The sequence below is a fragment of the Helianthus annuus genome, chromosome 1 (genome assembly GCF_002127325.2).
Source record: "Helianthus annuus cultivar XRQ/B chromosome 1, HanXRQr2.0-SUNRISE, whole genome shotgun sequence".
Classification (NCBI taxonomy): domain Eukaryota; kingdom Viridiplantae; phylum Streptophyta; class Magnoliopsida; order Asterales; family Asteraceae; genus Helianthus; species Helianthus annuus.
This window is the reverse complement of record NC_035433.2, coordinates 87,951,784-87,974,348: the sequence shown is the minus strand read 5'-3', so window position 1 is coordinate 87,974,348 and position 22,565 is coordinate 87,951,784. Positions and strand designations below refer to the sequence as shown.

Genomic DNA, 22,565 nt, shown 5'->3' with positions numbered 1-22,565 from the left:
TGGGGCTACTATAACATTTTACCATATTTTAAAACTCATTTATGAGCAATATTTCGTACATATGATATGAGATATCTACAGTATGAACATATCACAGCCACTAATGTGGGAACCTATTTCAATTTTTTAACTCTAAAATGTTATATAAAACTACTAATTATTTGATTAAAGATTAATACATGCCTTAGCTTTTAATAAAAATAACAAACATCTCATTATTAATAATAATTCAAAGATGAAATATAAAAATCCTTATAACTTGTGTGTAGCTTATCATATATAAAAATCATTACAAGATGGGTGGAATATAAGACAAGACATTTGACCAAAAGGAAAACAATATCTAAATTCTTCTATAAAGAATGCTGCTTTAAAAGTAGCAGAAAATTTTAAACCCCAAAAATATGACACTGCACAATGAATCTATCAAGACTCTTAACAGACATGATAAAAAACAAAACAATTTGCAGTCCAGAAAAAGAAAAATAAAAATAAAAATAAAGAATGGACCTTTTTACAACAATCAAATCTTATGTTATATTTGTAAACATAAGATTATATATATCATATATATATGTATATATTCAAGTTCCACGGCCTTTACTCGTGTAAAAATTGGAAGGCCGGATTCTCAGCAAGTTCTACTGCGGGTTTCACGTCACTAAATTCTTTTACTTGCAGTGAACTAGAGAGATCGTCAACGGAGAAAGGTATACTGCAACCAGAAAACCGCGTCGTTTATCGTTTGGAAAAAAATATTTGAATTAGTAATTATTTTTATTTATTACAGCATTACCTGGAATTGTCATCCAGTAAAAATGAACTGCTGGCGGCATTGTTGGAGTCCTCAGTCATTAATATCCTCATGCTTGAAATAACCTGGTCGAAAGAAAACGGGTCGGGTTATTTACAAGATGTTTTTGGATAAACGGAATTTTTAAATTTTGATACTTACGTCTGGAGATACGCTTCGGGTGTTATAGTTGTCGTCCCAGTAAAGTGTGCATATTCTATACAGTTGTTGGACGCTTAGAATCTGGGCATAAAACGGTATCAAGTCGGTCTCAGAATTAATAAAAAAAAGATGCATTTATTCTACAAGTTTCATTGTGTGTAGAGAGAGAGAGAGATACGTACAGGGCATAGATCATTGATGATTTCATCATATGATATTCTGTATTTTTGATGTATAACCTGAGGGCACAAAACACGTAGAAGTTAGAACAATCATATATTGAAAATAAAGAAAGATAAATTGAACTTCTTAAAAAATCTGAAGACGTATAAACATCATCTCGGTTAGAAGGTACATACCAAAAACCCAACAGCTTGTCTAATATGCTTAAGTTCATCCCAAGCTGATCCTGCATACTGCAAATATAATAACATTTTTAAGCCGCGTTATCTTTAGATCGAGTGATAGACACCAATACATACATATATACATATACACACGCATAATATGTGTGTGTGTGTGTGAAGAGTTACCTCTTCTTTTGCCTGACAACACCACAGCTCTAACTCGGCTAACCCAGCTTTGACATATTCTCCATTGCTGAAAGTACAACACTCACGTCGCAGAAGAAGACTGCAAAGTGACGATAATAATAATCGAAAAAAAAGTTTAGCGGTAAAATCATAGAATATGTTAGGGAAACCAAACCAAAGTGAAGTGAAGTGAAGTAAACTTGCCTGTTAAATAGTTGTACGTTGATATATGAAAATATCTGAGTAAATATCTTCTGAACAATGATGGGGGGCACCTGAAATGCAACTGCCGTAAGTATTTCACCATCTATATAAATATAACGTTTAAGAGACAACAGGTATAAGATACATACAAAATTTTCTTTCAATGTATTAAGGAGATTGTTTAGGCAGTCAATAATGCCTTGCCAGTGATTGGATTGTGCATCTTTGCCGAATGATCGCCCAGATCGTAGCACTCCCTTCGATGCTCGCGGTGCCTGTATTTATCACGATTAAATTACTGAACTCATGCTGACACTTAACTTCAACTCATTTACTACTGAACAGATCAACTACCTGAATGCATAAGGTGAGGAATGAACCCAGCTCCTTTTTCAAGTTGTCGCGGATAATACCGTACATTTTCTCCACATATGCTGTTAATTGTTGCTTGAAGAGCAAGGCAGGGTATTTGGCTTCGACCTGACGTACTACCTCAAGTGCAGCTGCAGCTGCAGCAATGTTTACGGTAGACGGGGATGAACGAAATCCCTGCACGTTGTAGCATATCATATAATTAAAAGTTATCGTAGTTGTGTTACACTTATTGTTTAAAAACTTAGAACATTTTGGAGAAAAGGCTTTTCAAGTAACCCGCCCTTTTTGTCACATCCACATAACCAAACCTTCAGCGAACTTATCATGAACCGTTCGGCAGGAAGTTCGTTTGTGTTCGTACGTTTAATTTTATTAAACAAATGAACATGAACAGAGGCTGCATTCGTTCGTTTATGTTTGTGAACGTTCTGTAATGTGTTCGATAGTTCATTAGTGTTTTCAGTTTTTATATTTTATTTAAATATAAAATAAAATATTTCAATACTTACCCTCCTCAGACCCTACTTTAGTTTTGCTATTAGTGAGATTTACTGAGTATGATGATGATGATGATATTTTTATTTAAATACTTTAAAATTCCGACAAACAAAATATTTAATGAGTGTTAGTGTATTATATATTTTGTTCATAAACGCTTGTTTGTGTTCGTTTGTTTCCATTTGTGTTCATGAACATTAGTTTGTGCTTATTTGTGTTCATCAACGTTCGTTTTCGTTAGTTACCTAAAACTAACAAACAAACACAAACAAGTTCATTTCCTTAACAAACGAACACGAACATAAAATCGTTCAGTAAGTGTTCATGAACAGCTCGGAACACATATATTTCTTAACAAACTCCGTTCGGTTCGTTTGCAGCCCTACATCCACATAATGTCAATATTAAAGTTACGTATCAATACCATTGTCATTCTTCCAAACAAGGAAGTCGGAGGTGTTGGTTTACGAACTGCATTTGCACCATCAGATTTAATACTCCTTTGGAGTAAGAACAACAAAGTAGATGCGTTCGATAACCAATATGCCATGTGTTCGTTATTATCCTGATCCTGCAATAAGAGAACCCTTAGTTGTACTTTATATAAATTAATAAACCGGATAAATCTCATTTTACGGTTTTGAACTTTTGGAAAAATACCTCGATAGCTGAACCGATCATCTGAATAAGACGATCAAAGACGCTAGTCCTTTCAGCTTCGAAAGATTTCCAATGAATAAGGCATTTGTATATGGTAAAGGCTGCGACAGGTTTGCCTTGACTAAATCCAATGTCTTTCATAACACATTCAATCAGAGCATCAACATTCTCCTGCAACAAAATTAAGAATATTAATATGATCAAAATCAGAAACGTTTAACGCAACCGTTTTAATATAGTTCTTACATGCTGACGATCAATTGGTGGTCTTTTAGCCTTGCTGTCAAATTCAGTAGTTAAATTCCTAGCAGGTGTTTGTGGTTCCTGTAAAAAAGTGTCCTCCAACATGGTAAGAATGTTCAAGCTTTAAATATAATGATATTATATTAGTTACTACATTCAGTACATACCTCATTCCCAAAGTGACCATTCGTCATTGCTTTAGCATCAGGAGTTTGAGGATAATCTGTCACACGAGAAGCAGTTGTAGAAAAGCCTTTCTGGCGAAGAATTTGATTCTCAGATGCCATGTCAGAAACCTTTTCTTGTAGACTGAAAGAGGAAACATAATGAGTCTTTAAAGTTACAATCAGATATAGCATTACACTAACATCTTTATTACTCGTTTAAAAATCTATGAGAAAGATGTTAAGCTTAAAATAATTGGTCACGAACGAACCTCTGCATAGCAGTTTTTAACTGAATAATTTTCGTCTCTGCGTCCATAGCTTGTTTCAACCTCTCCTCGCTGAGTTTATTTGATTCTTCGTATTTTTTCTCTGCGTCGTCGATTTTCTTCTCTAGAGAGCTCACTAAAGCCTGAAATTATTTACGAAAAAAATTTATGTTTTAAGTACAAGAAAAGGCTGCAAAACACATACAACTAGAGGTGGCAAAATTGATATATTTAAAAGTGAGAGAAATATGCCATTTTCATCCTTGAGGTTTGGCCAGTTTTGCGACTTTTGTCCAAAGGTTTATTTTTTTGCATTTGGATCCAAAAGGTTTGAAATCTTGCCATTTTCATTCGGCTCGTTAATTCCATCCAATTTTCTCTGTTAAGTCAGGGGTATTACCATCTTTTTGGACATTTTTATTAAGCTAAAAACAATATAAGAGGTGGATCTTTATTTCTTTAGTGTTTTTAGCTTAATAAAAAAACGTCTAAAAAACAGTAATACCCCTGACTTAACGGAGAAAAATGGATGGAGTTAACGAGCCGGATGAAAATGGCAAGATTTCACACTTTTTTGATCCAGGTGCGAAAAAACAAACCTTTGGACGTAAGTCGCAAAACTGGCCAAACCTCATGGACAAAAATGGCACTTTACTGTCATCAAAAGTGAATATTGAAAATTAGCTGGTAAATTCGACTCGATTTACCTTGAGTTTCTCATTTTCCGAAGCGAGCTTATTTGTGAGCTCATGGTCAACAACCGGGACCTCCTGGATGACTGGGACAGTTTCAACAACCTTTTTGGCAGTTTCACGTTCCTTCATGAGCAGCTCTTTAGTCTCTTTGAATTGAAGTTGCATATCCTGCAAAGCGGATTGCAGTTTTGCGTTTTCCTGTGTTTTGGCTTCTTCCAAATCAGACTGCAAAAAAAGAACAGTGTCATTGTAGAATTTACGTAAAAGTTAAAACACGAAAGCACATTGTTTGAGGTTTACTCTCATGCGCTTCTCAAGCTGCAGTCTCCACGTCAGTTCTTCAACTTGCTTCTCTAGTTTATTTTTAGCAGCTTGCAGAGCACCAGTTTCCCTTGCAGCCTACATCCAAAGACCAGTAGTAGGTACAAAAATCAATACATGTATAGAGAATGTTACGATCCCAAAAAACTAGACACTCGAAAAATGGCTAGCTAATATTATTATTTCAATAATAATCTAAACTTCTTGATTAATATTATTAAGATCTCGTGTGTTAAAAATACACTGGAATACTATACCATCTTAAGTTTCCGTAGCTCTTTACGAGCAACTTTTCCCCTCCATGCACATTGTATAGAAACCGCACCCTTCTTTGCCTTGATAAAGTGCAAGCGGGCCAAGAACTTCCGGCAATGGCTCTGCAGTCAAGAACTAGAGTGAATCAAATATACATATAAAATGGAATTTGAGCAACAGGTAAAATAAATGCCACCCTCATCTTACAATTCTCTTGCTCTTAAGATGTTTGCAGGATAGATATTTTAACAAATAGTACTGCCAGGCTAAGCAGTTAATATTGGTGGTATCGGTTATCGGTCCCCATGTAAAATATCGGTGTCAAATATCGGCCAGAATATCGGTGCCGATATTATCGCCGATATTGACCGATATATCACCGATATTTGACCGATATATCACTGAATTGTTAGTTTTAAATTACTATATATATAAATTCTGCATGATATTAAAATTACCGATATCTCATCTCACCGAGATAACCTATATCTTAAATATCGGTCCTTGACCAATATCCGATATTTTAACGCATTAACTGCATAGCTGCCAGATTTATTTTTTTAAACATATAGTTTAACAAAGAAAACGGAGGTGATAAAATGAGGTCATGTGGGTCGGGTAAATGATCAAAATAAGTAGTTTTCGGTGTGGATCAGCGAGTTGGGTTGACCAGAAATAGTTTGGTCCAAAAGTTTCGAACCTTTTTTATAAATAATTGGTGTTGTCAAACATTATAGTTATTAGCATTGTAAGTTTATAATCAAGTATTTGTATTAAAATGATTTTGCTTATTTATTCTATGCTGTTTCACTTCAAGCTAATTTTATTTATTTGACCTGAATAAGGATTGCAGCTTTTGTCTGCCGTCTAAACCGAAGCTCATCACGTGCAGCCATTCCCCGTAAACCTGTTTGGATTGAAACAGCCGAGGAATGAAGTTCTTTGTAACCTTTCCTTGCAATATGCATTCGTAAATTCCTTTGAATCCGTATACTAGAAGCTTCTCTCCTCATGTTTTCATAAATTCGGCGAGTAAGTTGACCTGTTCGAAAATATATAATCGCGTGCCAAATTTAGGCGTGCTCTGGACTGTCAAAGAAAGAATAATAACTTAACATGTTCACAAAAAAGTACCTCGGCAAACAGATTGAATTTGCAAAGCAGAACGCTTTAACAATATATAACTCTTCTGAGCGATAAATGAACGGACTTTTCTTTGAATGATGCTAGCTGATCTACCGAGAACCTCAGTCCGTCGAGCATCAAGCTCTGCCATCTGTCCGGCCCTTAGAAACACCTTTGTTTTCCCAATCTGCATGTGACATATAAACAAACGAGCAAATATAAGTTATTATAAAAAAGTAAATCTTAACTGAAACATCAGATGTAGGAAATCTTTCGACAGACGGAATTGCAGCCCATCTTACTTGATAGCCTTCAAGTCCAGCTTTCTCTAGAAGCATCTTGCAAGCACGAATTTCATCGCTACTATCATAAGTCAGTCACAAAAATGACACAGAGTTAGTTCATTTATCTCATCATACACATGCTTTTGACAATTTGCCCTTATATTAATTTACAAAATTTCTCCCCTCACAAAAACACTATTCTTTTTTTCTTTTCTTTCAACCCTTTTACTTTTTATCTTTTACACTTTTAACCCTTCTCATCTTTTACATAACCCCCATAGTTTTCATCGTTCACACTTCTAACCCCTATAGTTTTCATCTTGTACATATTTGTCACAAACATTTTCCATTTTTAACCCCAACACTTTTCCGCTTTCAACTTCGGTCCCCTGTACTTTACATCTTTTACAAATCTGTCGTTTTATGATTCGTTCTAAATTTGGCGAGTTAACCAGCTGCAATGCGCGCGTGTGGTTCAACGTTTTACGTCTATTTTTTACGGTTTAACGGCTCCCTTGAAACTTGCAGGTCCTAAGCCAACTTAGTTATTCTTTTCTATGTTTTACTTTTTCGGTCTAATATTTGCGAGTTAACACGCCGTAACGTGAGTGCATGATTCATCATTTTTACGTTTACTTTTTGCCCAAACATTTTTAACTTTTTAGTTTCTATAAATATTTAGTGTCAAAAATGATATCAAGAATAACATGTTTTTTGAAGAAAAACAAATTAGGAGGCTGATGCGTTAAAAATATACTATGGGAGACTTTTGACCCGTTTGAACCATACCCATGTCCTTTTAAGTAATATATTTGTTAGAAATGAACATAAGCCAAAATGCCAAACCGACCCATGTATATACAAACAGGTTGAAATCGGCCCCATAGACAAGATCGTTCGACTTACTTTCCATCCAAAACTTCTGGAGCCAAGATGCCAAACCGATCCACGAATTCATCAAACGGTTTTCTGGTGGGATATCCGGCACAACTAATCCTGATTGCCTCCAAGACTCCCTGATTATATTACGTAACATGTGTCAGCTAAATATATGAAACAACTGTGTTAAAAAGGAATAAGAGACGGAAAAAATGAAGAAGAATGCTAGTTTTGAGGTGTCGTAAGTCATGCATATTCCTACCCCACAGCGTAGTTGTTGCAGAACATTATGATTTTCAAAGATAGCAGGCTTGAGAAGATTGTTAGGCTTTACACAACGTATATAATGAGGCTCGGTTGAACTTAAAGTTTCAAGAAGTTGTTGAAGTTGTTGCTGAAACCAAAATAAAAGATGACAAAACATATGTTAAGACAGGAGAGAGAGAGAGAGAGAGAAGAAATATGGTGTGTGTGTGTGTGTGCGTGTGTGTGTGTGAGAGAGAGAGAGAGAGAGAATATGCATACCTTGAATCGTGTTCCAATCGAAGAGAACTTTGATGATTTGGAGGATTCATCAGATGAAGTAGGAAACAAACTTGCAACAAAGGAACATGTAGAAGCACTCAAGAGTGCTTGATGTTCAGCAATGACATAATCTTTGTTTTTGTCCAGAAACAACTCAGTTTGATAAGTGACCTAAATATACAATTCAAACCGATAAGCCATGGTTTCTCAAACTTTAGAAATTCAGTAGCTGCAAGGAACTTCAGAATACACACATGTATATATGTATCATGTATTTGTATGTGTGTGTGTATATATAAAGGCAACACTTACATCACCGGCGTAATGACAAATTGTGAAGTCAGAACGAGCCAATTTTGGCTTGGCGAAACGCTTGTGATTCTTAAAAGTTTGGTACAGCTTTTGTGCAAATGTTTCATGTGTTGATCTGGGAAACATACTGCAGAACACAAGTAGATGCTTACAGAATACTGTAAATTTTATGATAGTGATACTACATAAAAATTACAAGAGCTGTAATGTAACTATTTCCAATCTTGATTAACTTACCAAGCTTCATCTAAAAGAGCTATAATGCCACCCGGTTTCTGTGCAAAAGAAAGACGATACATCAGAACTGAAAAATATGAAATATTAGAACAATATTAAAATTATTAAATAATGGGTGCTTAAACATAGATAAGATCTTAAGTAAGTGTTTCTGCTAGATATATCATATATGAACGATAAACAAAACAAATACACTAGGGCGCACAAGTAAATATTCTAAAAAACAATAGAATAATCTAATATTATCGTGTTTTTAAGCTCATAGTTTTGCATCCCTATAAGCACCAAACCTTCTCGATGAGATCCAAGATATCTTGATTGTCAATAAATTCAATGTAGCTCCAATTAATTTCTTCTTTTGTGTATTCTTCTTGCTCCATTTTGAAGACATGCTGCAAAACAAAAATAGCTCGCCATATAATTGTGTATATACAGTATTTTATATTTTCAGAAATGACATAAAAAGAATCTGAAATCCTCCTATCAACCTGATTGAAATGTTGTTGCAGTTTCTCATTTGTCAAATTGATGCAAAATTGCTCAAAGCTGCAAAAAAGAGAAAAAACACTTCTGGTATAAGATATCATGTTATTGTACACACAACATTTGTGAATGTTTCTAACCCAATACTTGCAGACACTGATGTACAAGGCTATTTGGCTAGTTTTCTGTAGTTTGCGGGTCAAAAGACGAATTTTTTTCATCTTATTGTTGACGGCATTAGGGAAAAAATCCCTAAAAAGGTTATGCCACATGGCATAACTGGTCAACAATGAAAACAAAAGGCATACCAGTGAAGCACCTGTTTGTCTTGAAACTCTCGAATCCGTATATGTCCAGCACTCCTATAATGTATTTTGAGTCTGGGTCTTGACCGATTGAGCTGTTAATCCTATCAACAAGCCTGCAACAAAATATGAATAATATAACCAACAGTGGAGAACATGAACATAAGCTTGGTAATCGGTTTTTAATGTCTGAATAAAAACAGTATGCCATGATTATCGGGCTATTTAGAGTTCACATAATCAGTTTCATACAGGTTACAACAAAACTAATCAATTTACGGCAAACTGAAGTTACTTGCTTGCCCGTTCTTTTACTCCCATTTCACAAAATGTCTTTTTTTTACAAAATATGCCCTCTGTGACCATTTATTTATTTATTGTTACAACTTCAAGTGGCAGAAGCATATCCAAACACTATCGTCTACTTACCAATCAAATAACCTTGAGTAAACAACTTTTGCTAATGCATCTCTACTGACAGCAGCAGCTTCTGGATCTAGCCATTTGGTGATAGTTTCATCACGTGTTACAATTACACGTTTGCAAAGAGAATCCTCTAAAGCTTTCACATCACACCTGAATAAACCTTTAGCTTATTAAAACATTTATTTGTGCTTTTGTACTCTAAATAAACGTCTTGGTACATGACAGTCAGTCGGTCATTTTAATCTATGAATATGTACGAAATCATTTCGGTCACTCACATGAAAAGCTCTGCAGCTGTTTTCAGATGGAACCAAGATTTGTCATCTTTGGGGGTAGACGAGTCCATTTCCTTTCCTTTCGCAAATTCTATGTTACCCAGATGAAGAATAGCAGCTACAACTCTAAAAATCGCATCCTGTAGCGAAGATGTATGTCAAACTTTTTTTCCTTTTTTTGAGTATTTTCTCTATAGGTGGGTTCGTTAAATGTACCTGTTCCTCAGAGTTAATCCCGACAACATCCATTGCTGTTCTTGTAGCAATGTATTCTTTGCTTTCATCTAACCCGTCTATCTGGTAACAGTTCGATTGATTAAGATAATGGAATGTCTTCGGATCTCCCACTTTGTATCTTTTTAAATCCTGGAAGCATAGAAATAATATAAATTACAATAACAATACAATTATACTAATAATATGAATCTTTGAATAAAACGATTTAGGAGTTTGTAACTTGTATGCATTAAAATAGACTTTGGGTGACTTTCACCCATTTTACATGTTAAACCAATTTTTATTTGACCCGTTTATGATAAAAGCGCAATCCAAATCAACCCATAAGCATATTTTCTGTTTCTGTTCATTGAACATATGCCAAAAGAAGAGTGGCCCCTTACCTCCGGTGGTGCAGCACAAAGCATGTAGAAGCAATGATAATTCCTCTCGGGATCCGATAGTTGACAAACCCGAGATCTTTCAAGCAAATACGTTCTGATGGCTGCCCCTGAGATTCTTCCCTTCTGGTCAAACTGAATCTCAACAAACTTGCCAAAACGACTAAAGCAATAGCAAAAAAAAAAAAAAAAAGATGTGTTAACAATAAACGTACAAAAAACGCAATACATTCCAGGTAATTAATAGCAAATGAATTTATGATTTTATTTGCACCTTGAGTTGTTGTTTCTCACGGTTTTCGCATTACCAAAAGCTTCCAAAACAGGATTGGACTACAACATGGAGCAAGCATAACAAAAGTTTGATTATGATTAATACTTATTTTTTAGTTATAAGAAAGTACATTAAATAATGAAAAAAATAATGTTTATAACTAAGCACCTCTAGAACTTTCTGTTCAACACTCCTTCCGTCAGTAGAAGCTCTACCTCCCATGTAAGCAAGATAACGCATCAGCTGCTTTGTGCTTTCGGTTTTACCAGCCCCACTTTCTCCACTAACCAAAATTGACTGACTTATACCTTCGTTGATCATAACTCTGCACAAATGTGATAAATCGTTTAACTTTTTTGAGTGTAAAAATGTAATATACCGACATGTTGAATGTGAAACAGTACCTGTATGCTGCATCTGCAACTGCAAAAGGATGAGGGCTCAATTCCCCAAATGCTGCCCCTTTGTATTGTGCCATCATATGGCTATCATACAAATGTGGCAATCTTGTGAAAGGATTTACGGCTATTAATATACTCCCTGTGTAAGTCTGGTAGCACCATTTAAGTTCGTTAGCTTCAGTTAAATAACATCGAGATATTTGTAGAAAACGATAAGAATACAGGGGATAACACTCTAACAGAACTCACATAAATCTCGTTAATATCGTATCTGGATCTCAAATTATTTAAAACCCCTGGTTCATGCAAATAAGCCAGCTTTGTCATGTCATCCACTCCACATGGTGGTGCTTCGGCGTCTTTGGGATATACATTTGATGACTTGGCAACAACCTGTAATTAGAATCAAGGTGAAACATAAAGAAAATAGTAACCACCTGAATACAAGGCACCCATTTCTCATTTCCTACTAATATTACAGAGCACCGATTCCAAACAAATAACACTCCTTGACTAAACTTACAATCAGCTAACAAGATGACAATTAAAATGAATAAAAAAATAAACAATTAGCGGAGGTTGAGAAACAATACTTACCGTCTTGCCTGAAGTAGAAGCAATTTTAATGTTGTCACCATTGACCTCAATAACTTCCCCATCTATCCAAGCTTCTTCCGGATCCTCCACCCAGACTAGTGAGCCGACCCCTAGACTGACTGCCGCCTACAAACGTACCGAGAGTTGAGAATTATTCATCTTTAACAAGCGTTATACAGAGATAGTCATCCAAAAAGTAAATAACAAGAAACATTAACCATACACTTATTATTTTAATGAAACCAAAAACCTACCACCACCATTGCTATACCAAACAACTTTTGTCTGTACACACATAAACAAATAGATAACCACGCTTATTGGATAAGGGGTTGTTTGGCAACTTCTGAATGGTTAAGTGCTGAACCAGTAAGAGGTCTAAACCATTAAGTGCTGAACCAGTAAGAGGTCTGAACCATTAAGAGCCAGTATAATGTTTAACCGTTCAGAGGCAAATGTTTGGCAAATTAAGATTAGAGGTCTTAACCATTCAGAGGCAAATGTCTAAACCATTCAGACATTTGTTTGCGAAACAAACAGTCTAAACCATTAAGTGCTGAACCAATAAGAGGTCTGAACCATTAAGAGGTTCATTAAGAGCTAAACAAACAGCCCCTAAATGTTGTAGTTACATACATAATAACAAAAGTTGAGATGGCCAGGTAGAAATTTGAGGAAAAAAGAGGGGGTTCGGTTCACTAAAGGCAACGAGAACGCAACTTGTACATCAAATTTGTTTCCATAATGAACAAATAAAAACCAAAGGTGTAGCATATTTGACTGGTTTGTATTCATCATCTTTCTATATGACATTCCAGCAAACCGATACACTAATATTAAAAAATCCTTACACATATACATGTAATAACACGAGAAGCAACTTCGTTAAACGTTTTCTCTTCCATATTGAGTCCCTACATTTCTCAATAAAATTTTCCCCAAAATAAAACTAACAAAAACAAACTCTCATCATCTTATTACAACTATTTACATGTTTCGAAAATCCATATGCTAAACAGATCAACAATGTAGATGAACAAAAGCTGCAAAATAACACATTTATCATCAAATCAGCTTCAACTTTAACCATCAACCGACACAAATCCAGTTCAACTCAAGAAGCCTAAATCTAAAACAACTGCATTCATATAACAAATCATTTCCACATAACACAACAAAAACAAAATTAAACAAAACTCTAAACAAATTAATCAATTTAATCACAGCAAAACACAATAAACACCTGGAAAAACACATCTACAAGTTTCAATTCAATTCAAATCACCAGCATTCACATCAACAAAACTCGAAAAAAAAACGTAGATCCAGCTTAACAAAACGAATATCTATCACATCACACATACCATTAGCAATCAAACTTGGATCAGATCGGGAATAAATCAACAAATCAACGCGTGAAACCAGTTCAATCGAGCACACAGATCAACTACAGCTGAAACGTTTGCTTCGGTGATGAAATTGAAGAAAGGAATGAGTAAATCGACGGCTGATTCGTTCGCAGGAAGTTTGAATCGGTGAAAAACAGAGGAAAAAGGTGGAAATGGAAGTGAATTGAAGAAGAAGAAGAAGAAGAAGAGTGAGAGATCGGACAGAAGAAGAGAGATGGAGTTGAATTAGGGTGATTGTGCCCAAATTTGGCAATAGGATTGTTGAGATTTTGTAGGTAAATGAAATCCCTAAATTGTCGTGCGTTGTTGATGAATGACTGTTTCTTCTTCTTTTCTTTTCGGGTTGGCTTCGCTGGGGGTGTTTGGTTTCCCTCCCACGTTGTTCGGAATTACTCTAAATTCTATTTTTCATTAGGATAATATATTATTGAAGACCTGCGTTGTTCTACTCCGATCAGACTATGTTGTTTTAACTGTTTTATATTGGTTTCAAAGTTTGGATTGGGTATTTTCTTGGGAAACCATACAATTGACTCCTACTTGACAGAAGGTGTGTTATCATAAGGGTTGAATGTTCTCTGGCGTAACACACGGTAGGACGAAAACTCAGGTGAGCCGAGGATAGAACTTGACACCTCTGTAAGGAAGCTAAACACCATCCATTATTGTCTAATCCACTAAAGTAACGCAAATGATGGTTGAACTTGTGTCTCCAATGGAGAACCCAAGACTCCATACAACTAGGCCACAGGTGATGATCTAACAATGAAAAACCATATTATTATTATTAATTAATTGAGTTCAATGTGTGGTAGCCCACTTGGTAGATGCATATGTCTTCTAAAGTCGAACGTAGTTGGGCGCACACAGCGGGGAAAGGCAACATAGCGCCCCATAGCGCCGCCGCACACCACTATGGTCGGCGCTATGGGGTCTGAATCTTGAATCCACGCGAAAATCATCACGTCGTTACCCAACCTTCCCCACTCACACACATATATATACATACATATGTATTTATAAATTGAAGGGGCTATATAACCCCATACCACTACACACTCTCTTGTGATACAACGTCCTATAAAGCAGCTCTCTTACGCATTTCGCCACTTGTCGCATAACGCCTCTAAATGAGCTTTATGACTACACATGATCTAAGGGAGAGGTCTCAGATTCAATTATATACAAGAGTGAAATTTTAGAATATTAGCGAATACTAGAGCAAGCAATGCCTTTAAAAAAATTAATTAATTGAGCATCCACACCAAAAATAATTATATAACACGTACAATGTTAAATTAAAAAAGAATTTATGAATTAAAAAGGTTGAATAGAAAATAACTTGATACTTATTAATTTTTGGAATTAATGGATTTTAATAATCCTAATTATTAAAATATTGGAATATTAGTGAATAAACTCCTCTTTCATGCTTGGTACTTGGATGACGGGACAATTATCGGGGACGCTGTTCAGGTTGCTAAAGCTCTCGACATCATTGGTTTGGAGGGTCCAACCTTGGGGCTACGGCTTAATATTAGAAAAACTGGAGTATTTTGGCCGACATGCAACGGGGTGAAGGTCCGGCCAGGGCTTTTCCCCAGTGAGATTGGGAGGCCGGATAAAGGTGTCAAACTGCTAGGAGGGGCAGTCAGCTGTGATGCCAGTTTTATTAGTGGTTTAGCGGCTAAGACGGCAACGCGTGCTGTTGACATTATGGCACACCTTCCCTTGTTGCAGGATCCTCAAAGCAAACTCATCTTGCTTAGATCTTGTATGGGGGTTGCAAAGTTGTTATTTGGTTTGCGAACTTGCCAGCCCCCCTTTGTGGATGATGTTGTTTCATGTTTTGATAAAGATCTTCGGGAGGCAATAGAAGACATTGTCGTATGTGGGGGTCCTTTTTTTGGTGATCTACAGTGGCGAATCGTGACCTTGCCAATGAGGCTTGGTGGGTTGAGCCTTCTCTCGGCCCGGGATGTGGCTGCCTATGCCTTTGTGGCTTCCAGGTCTCAAACTTGGGAGTTGCAGGACCACATCGTAACAGTGGGGTTGCTAACACTGATCCGGATTATGCCAACGCCTTGGAACGCTTGCATGAATCTCTACCTGACTTTGATCTCGGCGGTTTCTCTAACAAGGACACCGCCCCCAAAAAGCCACAGAAAACTTTGGCGAATGCCCTTTGTTGTCGAATCGCACAAAGTTTGGGAGAAGATTTCCATTTGTCACCCCGCCAGAAAGCCGTCATTGAATGCCTACAGAGGCCTCACGCTCAGGATTTCTTAACTGTTATTCCTATTGAAGGTTTGGGTCAACGTATGTCAGCGGTGGAGTACCGATCAATCCTTAAGTACCGTTTGATGATCCCCATGTTCCCGAATTATGAAACTTGCCCAGTCTGCCGTAAAGCATGCCTGGATAAATACGGGGAGCATGCGTTACACTGTCGAGAGTTGTCGGGGTTTAAGTATCGCCATGACTTTGTGCGAGACGCGTTAATGGATATTCTCAGACGAGCAGGGATCTCGGCGAAGAAAGAGGCACCGGTTAATTTTCTTACAGACCCGTCGGAGGGGAGATCCACCCTACGCCCAGCTGACGTGCTAGTTTTTGGTTGGGAGGGCGGGAAACATGCTTGTGTCGATCTCACAGGTGTATCCCCACTAGCCAGGTTCCAGGAAAATGGGTTTGTGGCGGGGCAAGCGGTACTGAAAGCAGAGTCAAAGAAGGTGGAAAAGCACGCGAAAGCTTGTGAGGGTAATCAGCATGCCTTTGTCCCCCTGGCGTTTGACACGTTCGGCTCCTTGGCGCCGGAAGCAGTTCGGTTCTTGTCTAGAGTGCAGCGTGTGGTCCATAGCAACTTTTCGACCCCTCAGGGGCGGGGATTTGTTTTTAGTAGATTAGGGTTTTCTATTCAGAAAGGGATGGCGGCGCAGTTTGTTGCTCGTCTACCTGCTATCCTTATGTAATTTGCCCTGATGATTGGAATGAAATAATAGAATTTCAAGAAAAAAAAATTATTGTTTGTTGGCCGACAATGGTCCCAACTTTAAAAATTCTCACTGGCGGTCCTATATTTTCACATATTGGCCTTAAATGGACCCTGACTAACAGAACCCTAACAGCGTTAGTCTCTGGTCACCAGAAAAATGTTTTTGGTCGAAAAAGGTTCCTAAAGGTCCGATCTATAGTTACAAACAAGTTTGGAATGAAAATTTTGAGTTTTGCGGCTAAAAAATTGAGTTTTCCGGCCAAAAAATGAAGTTTTCCGGCGAAAAATGAGTTTTCCGGGGAACTTAATAATTGGGGTTTTTTACTAGAAAAGGTTCCTAAAGGTGCATAATAAGGTTACAAAGAGGTTTGAGACGAAAATGTTGAGTTTTCCGGTCAAAATGGAGTTTTCCGGCAAAAAACGTTTTTCCGAATACTAACGGCGTTAGCCTTCTGTTAATCAGGGTCCATTGAAGGCGAATATGTGAAAATATGGGTCCGCCAATAGGAATTTTTTAGGCTGAGACCGTTGCCGACCAGTGGACAATAGTTGAGATTATTAAAATCCATTATTCTTTAACTTTTTTTTAATATAAAATGTTACCCATGCAGGTGATCATAAATGTAAACTTTAGATATCAAAAGCGGTTAGTTACATAGAGGTAAGATGAATAGTTTTTTTTAATTTATTGTAAAGTTAATCTTGGGTATCCATCATTAATAAAAGTGAATGTATTAAAAGTGATTTGTAACATGTTTAGTTGTAACAAGGGGTTGTTTATTTACATACAATATAGTCACTTCTAACGGATGAACATGTATGTAAATTGTGTGAGAAGCATAATTGTGTGTATACTTAATTATTTAATTTAGCTTGTGAATAACTTACATTTAATGTAATGAATGATCGGTTTAGAAATCGCAACAAAACCACCATAAATTAATTGACTACCCCACATACATTGAAAGGTTCCTTAATTGACGGTTGGTTTGTGTGAAACATAAATTAGTTTTACATTAAAAAAAATTATATCTAGGGTTATTAAATTATAATAACTAGTAATCAGGACCTGTCTTTTGCGGCAGAACCGCTAAATCGAACAAAAAGTAACTGTATAAATATTGAACCATGCACGCGTGTTGCGGCGTGTTAAGTCGCAAATATTATACTGAAACGTAAGACATAGAAAAGAATAACTAAGTCGGCTTAGGATCCGTGAGTTGTGGCGGGACCGTTAAATCGCCAAAAAATTAGACATAAAACGTTAAACCGCACACACATGTTACTAACGTGTTTATTCCGTAATAAATCACAATATGATGGGGGCCTTTATTCAACAATGTCGCAACACTTTAACTTTGAAGGGAAAGTCAAGCATGCTCTTTGCTCCTTCCTCGTTGACAAACCAAAGCATGTGAAAAAAGAAAGGAATAAAAGGTTGTGCATGTATTAGGAGTACAGAGAGCATAAAAACTTATACAAAATTCAATAGTAAATATGAGAGTAAGAACAAAATTGCAAATTAATATAGGGTTAATCTGAGCCGTTCAAAAAAAATAATAATCTCGGTTTTCATTAATTGGTCGGGGTTAATTTTAATCTGAAAAATGTTTAATGACAATCTTAATTTTAAACGTATTTTTCCTACAGTGATCCTAAACTAAATGAATGTTAACCCATATAGTTCTTTAATAAAGTGACATGCTTATTCGACAAAGAAGTTAAAGCTTTGTTGAGATGGACCACCATCATCCCCACCCCAGCCACAATCTCTCTCTCTCTCACACACACACACACACTACAACCACCGCCTCCGACCACCACCTCCGACCACCCCAGGCATCACCACTTCCTTTGTCTCTTTCTCATTATCTTTTTCTCACACATCCAAAGCCACCATCACGAATGTCGCCACCATCGCCCACTTACCTACTGACAGACTGTCGTCAGGGTCTGCGCAAAAACCTACTAAAAACACTTAAACTAGTACAACGGTAAGTAGGTATCGTATTCCACTGAGGAGTCTATGGTTAATGCTAATTATTATTCGTTTGTAAGTATCTGGATTGCTTTGAGAACTTGCTAGAAAACCATAAACAATAACTTTGGGGTGGTAAAAACAATGATAAGAAAACACGATCGCTCCGGGATTTTGATTATGCATTTAATAATAACCTAGTTCTGATTTTATTGGATGTTATTGATTAAATAGTAAATCTGTCACACTTACTAATTACCTATGCAGTTCAAAATCTTAATATCAATTGATCAGATAAATATTAAAACGCGCATACATAGGAATCATTCAATCACAAAAGCATAATTGGATTCAAAACATAACTATAACTCTGATTGTCACTCAGGATTCGTCTGTCACACAAATTATATAATCACGCAAATAGATCGGCTGTCACCTGACTACAAATCCAAATCTCAATACGAACTCCACTGTTCTGTGTGTTCCAGTATTCCTTCAAATTCAGCAGTCAAAAGTGTTTTTTCACCGACTTGATATGTTTTATTTCTTGCGATAACCACAAAACGGGAACGATACCATTTGGGTAATCGTGGACCGTTTGACTAAATCTGTCCACTTCCTTGCGATCAAGGAAACCGACAAGTTTACCTGGCTTGCCAGCATATACCTGAAGGAAGTAGTTTCTAGGAACGAAGTGTCGATCTCCATCATCTCTGATCGTGACCCGCGTTTCGCGTCTGATTTGTGGCAAGCTATGCACAAATCCTTCAGCTCACGTCTAGACATGAACACAGCCTATCACCGGCAAACTGATGCTCAAACCAAACGCATCATTCAAACCCTTGAAGACATGCTACGAGCATGTCGCATCGACTTTGGTAACGGCTGGGAAAGACACCTACCTCTGGTGGAATTCTCTTATAACAATAGTTACCACACCAATATCCAGGCTGCACTGTTCGAAACGTTGTATGGACGAAAATGCCGATCACCTATTTGTTGGGCTAAAGTTGGAGATAGTCTAATAACCGGCCATGAACTCGTACTCGAAACGTCAGAAAAGATTGCCCAAGTCAGAAACCGAATGGTGGCAGCTCGTGACCGTCAGAAAAGCTACACTGACAAGCGTAGAAAACCGTTGGAATTCCAAGTTGGAGACAGAGTTTTGTTAAAGGTCTCAACTTGGAAAGGTGTTGTTCGTTTTGGTAAACAGGGCAAGCTTAATCTGCGCTATGTCGGACCCTTCGATATCATGGAAAGAATTGGCACAATGGCATATAGACTGAACTTACCTGAAGAGCCCAATGGGGTGCACAATGTTTTCCATGTGTCAAATATGAATAAATGCTTATCTGATGAGACACTCGTTGTTCCTTTCAAAGAACTCATGATTGATGATCAGATCCGTTTCATAGAGGAACCAATTGAGATCATGGATCGGGATATCAAAACACTCAAGTGCAGCAAGATTCCCATTGTTCGAGTTCGTTGGAACTCAAGACATGACCCAGAGTTTACTTGGGAACGGGAAGATCAGATGATGCGCAAATATCCTCAGTTATTCAAGAATAACGCATCCAATGCTGGAGCTACTACTGAATTTCAGGACGAAATTCCAAAGCAATTTGGGGATGATGTGACACCACACGAAATGCTCACAGTGACTGCATGCTAAACTTTGGGACGAAATTTCTTTCAACTTAGGGATGATGTGACAACTCGTACTTTCGAGGTTAGCGTCGTATAGTTCCGTGACCTTAATTTTGTATCATTACTCTTCACGTTCCACCGTACGTCACATTCATGTGTATGTTCTAAAATTGATTATTTGTATTAAACGTAGTTATGTCATAAATTAGTTATGTTAGCTATAAAATGTTCTTTACGTATTCTATTTGGACGGTGTGCGCGGCCCATAGTAATAACGAACTTGTACACACTCTAGCCGCACACCCAATAGTCAACCGCACACCCCTCCCACTTTGCTAGTTTGCTCTCAACCCAAACCTTCCCAGGCCCAAACCGAGCTTAACTTCTCCCTAATTGGGACGCACACATACATGTAAATCTGTGCATGATTCCTATTAAGTTGCAACCACAAAACAAATAAACCCTAGCTTTCTCTCTATCATCAATGACAACCTTCTTCCACTCAGAGGTTTTCCTTCTCGTTCTAATACCCTCTCTTGCATCCCATGTCTCGGTGAATGTGTTTATCATTGGTTGATTTGAGTTTTCCTTTGTTGTACTTGAGTGTGCTTATGCTTGTTGATTGAGATTGGTAATTATGAGATTAATTATGACCTAGGGTTTACTAGAAATCATGATTCGCTATTGTTTTGATCGTATGTGTGTTGACTTAATAACTAGGGTTTTGTTTGATGATAAGATTTTGATGATTTCTCGTGATAACAAACTGCTAGACCCGATCCTATGATTGTTTATGATGTTATATAAAAACTAGGGTTCATGTGGGTCGAGTATAATGCTTCGTAATTCGTGATATGTTCGTATATGCAATGCATGAGGATTAGGGTTATGAATTGTGATGTTTTGGTATGTTAATTTCATGATGAATAAATCATAACCTACTGAAAAAGTTTAATTATGTTTATATAATGTTAAAGAAGGGTGTTTACTGTTTTGATAGAAAAGGGTGTGTTAGTGCACTATGTCTGTTGACTTCGTCTTGTATCATGTCATGTAATAGGATTGATAGATCAGGGCTCATAGTACGAGAAAACAGGTTTTATGTGGATTGGGGTAATTCCGCACAGAATTAGGTAATTTCGTTTGAAATCAACAAGTTAATTCCGTACGAAATTAGCTTAGCTAATTTCGCATGAAACGACACTTGTTAATTCCGCACGGAATTACACCTCCTATAAATACCTTGATCTCCAATTCATTTGTAACTTTGTTGATTCGGTAACGAAGTCGAAGTGGAACTGTCTCCAGGTGCTGTAACACTATTATATCAATACAAGAGACATATTAAAGTGAATCAAGTTGTTATCTTGTCCGTTTCACTGATTCTGCCTTTGATTCGGATCCGAACTCTTTTGAACGACTAGTATAGGTCGCACGAACGATCCTACAAGTGGTATCAGAGCACAGGAGGAGGAGTTCTATCAAATTCAACTTGATTTCTGACGTGATGTCGTGGTTACGCAAATTTAATCCAATTACAACTAAGTAGATAGCGGTAAGTGGGTATCGAACACAGGGAGTTTGTGGAAAATGTGTTATTTACAAGTGTATCTAAGTTAACTAAGATTAAACTAATTACAATAAAAAGTAAATTCAAAGAGTTGGATTGTTTGTTTGATTTTTAAAACTAAGATTACTAATTAAACTGCGAATTGAGAATTGGTTTTGTAAACAATTTAGAGACAAATGACCATCCTAAGTTTCCGGTTTGCTTCGACATTCATGCAAATATTCAACTAGAAAGAACCACATAGACATGGTTCATGTGTTATTACTTGTCGTGATGAAAGGGAACTAAGTACTCGGATTCCTAGAACGCGAGGTTGTTACCCGATGACCAATTAATCAATACCCAATCCTAATCCCGCCCATGATATCTCGATTGCCAACGGCACCAAGAACGTATGGTTTAAACTAAGATTAACATACAAATTAACAATTTACGAACAAGAAAACAACACACCATAATAAACAAACCATCATAGCAAGTCTATTATTCTAGAAATAAGAATCAAAACACAAACGTCTTAGACAAACCTTCAACCTAGGATGATCACCATAAGTTTAGCCACTCATGACTTGGACAATCATCATCACATACATATCAGTGTTCATAGGAATTAAAAACACTAACAAGATGTTTAGAAATTGTTTCAAGCTCTCAAGAACACCCAAAAATCGCCCCTAGACTGCTGGTAACCGAATAGGAATGATTGCATTTGAAAAGACACAATAAAACATCATAAAATAGGGCAGTTACACATTTCTCCGTCATCTCCACCGTAAATTACGGTACCACCGTAAGTTACGGTGGACCAAAAAGTGTTACGGTGGGTCTCTACTGCCTTACGGTGGACGAAAAATGCTGGGGTCTACCGTAATTTACGGTAGCTGTGACACCTGTGTCACCGCGACCATCAAACAAATACCAAGCCGATGAAATATTGTATTTCATACTTGGGATCTTGTATAAACATGTGTATCTTTTGCACATATCAATTCTTGTTCAATTTCAAACTCTACAACGCTTTCTGGAGAATTATACGCAAACTGGTGCATAA

At 37.0% G+C, this 22,565-nt stretch overlaps 1 protein-coding gene across 2 annotated transcripts; it reads right to left on the bottom strand.

Annotated features, from left to right (window-relative positions):
• Nucleotides 1–241: 241 nt before the first annotated feature.
• LOC110871306 (myosin-6) lies at nt 242–13,706 on the bottom strand. 2 transcript variants are annotated; one of them, XM_022120143.2, is made up of 38 exons: nt 13,277–13,706; nt 11,913–12,038; nt 11,565–11,708; nt 11,319–11,464; nt 11,083–11,239; nt 10,915–10,973; nt 10,644–10,803; nt 10,240–10,389; nt 10,027–10,163; nt 9,752–9,898; nt 9,337–9,438; nt 9,023–9,080; nt 8,825–8,926; nt 8,535–8,572; nt 8,298–8,424; nt 7,986–8,156; nt 7,723–7,854; nt 7,488–7,597; nt 6,600–6,660; nt 6,307–6,484; nt 6,009–6,214; nt 5,175–5,294; nt 4,897–4,995; nt 4,609–4,821; nt 3,905–4,044; nt 3,636–3,777; nt 3,472–3,549; nt 3,226–3,396; nt 2,990–3,136; nt 2,047–2,241; nt 1,842–1,967; nt 1,693–1,763; nt 1,489–1,588; nt 1,315–1,371; nt 1,138–1,194; nt 956–1,036; nt 797–879; nt 242–715 (listed from the first exon to the last, which is right to left on the bottom strand). In XM_022120143.2, the coding sequence occupies exons 1-38, from the start codon at nt 13,277–13,279 to the stop codon at nt 601–603; spliced, it is 4,509 nt and encodes a 1,502-aa protein (XP_021975835.1). In that variant the 5' UTR covers nt 13,280–13,706; the 3' UTR covers nt 242–600. The 2 variants fall into 2 exon arrangements, with proteins under 2 accessions (XP_021975835.1, XP_021975831.1); XM_022120139.2 differs by having other exon boundaries at nt 244–715; nt 1,693–1,967.
• Between the last annotated feature and the right edge of the window lie 8,859 nt (nt 13,707–22,565).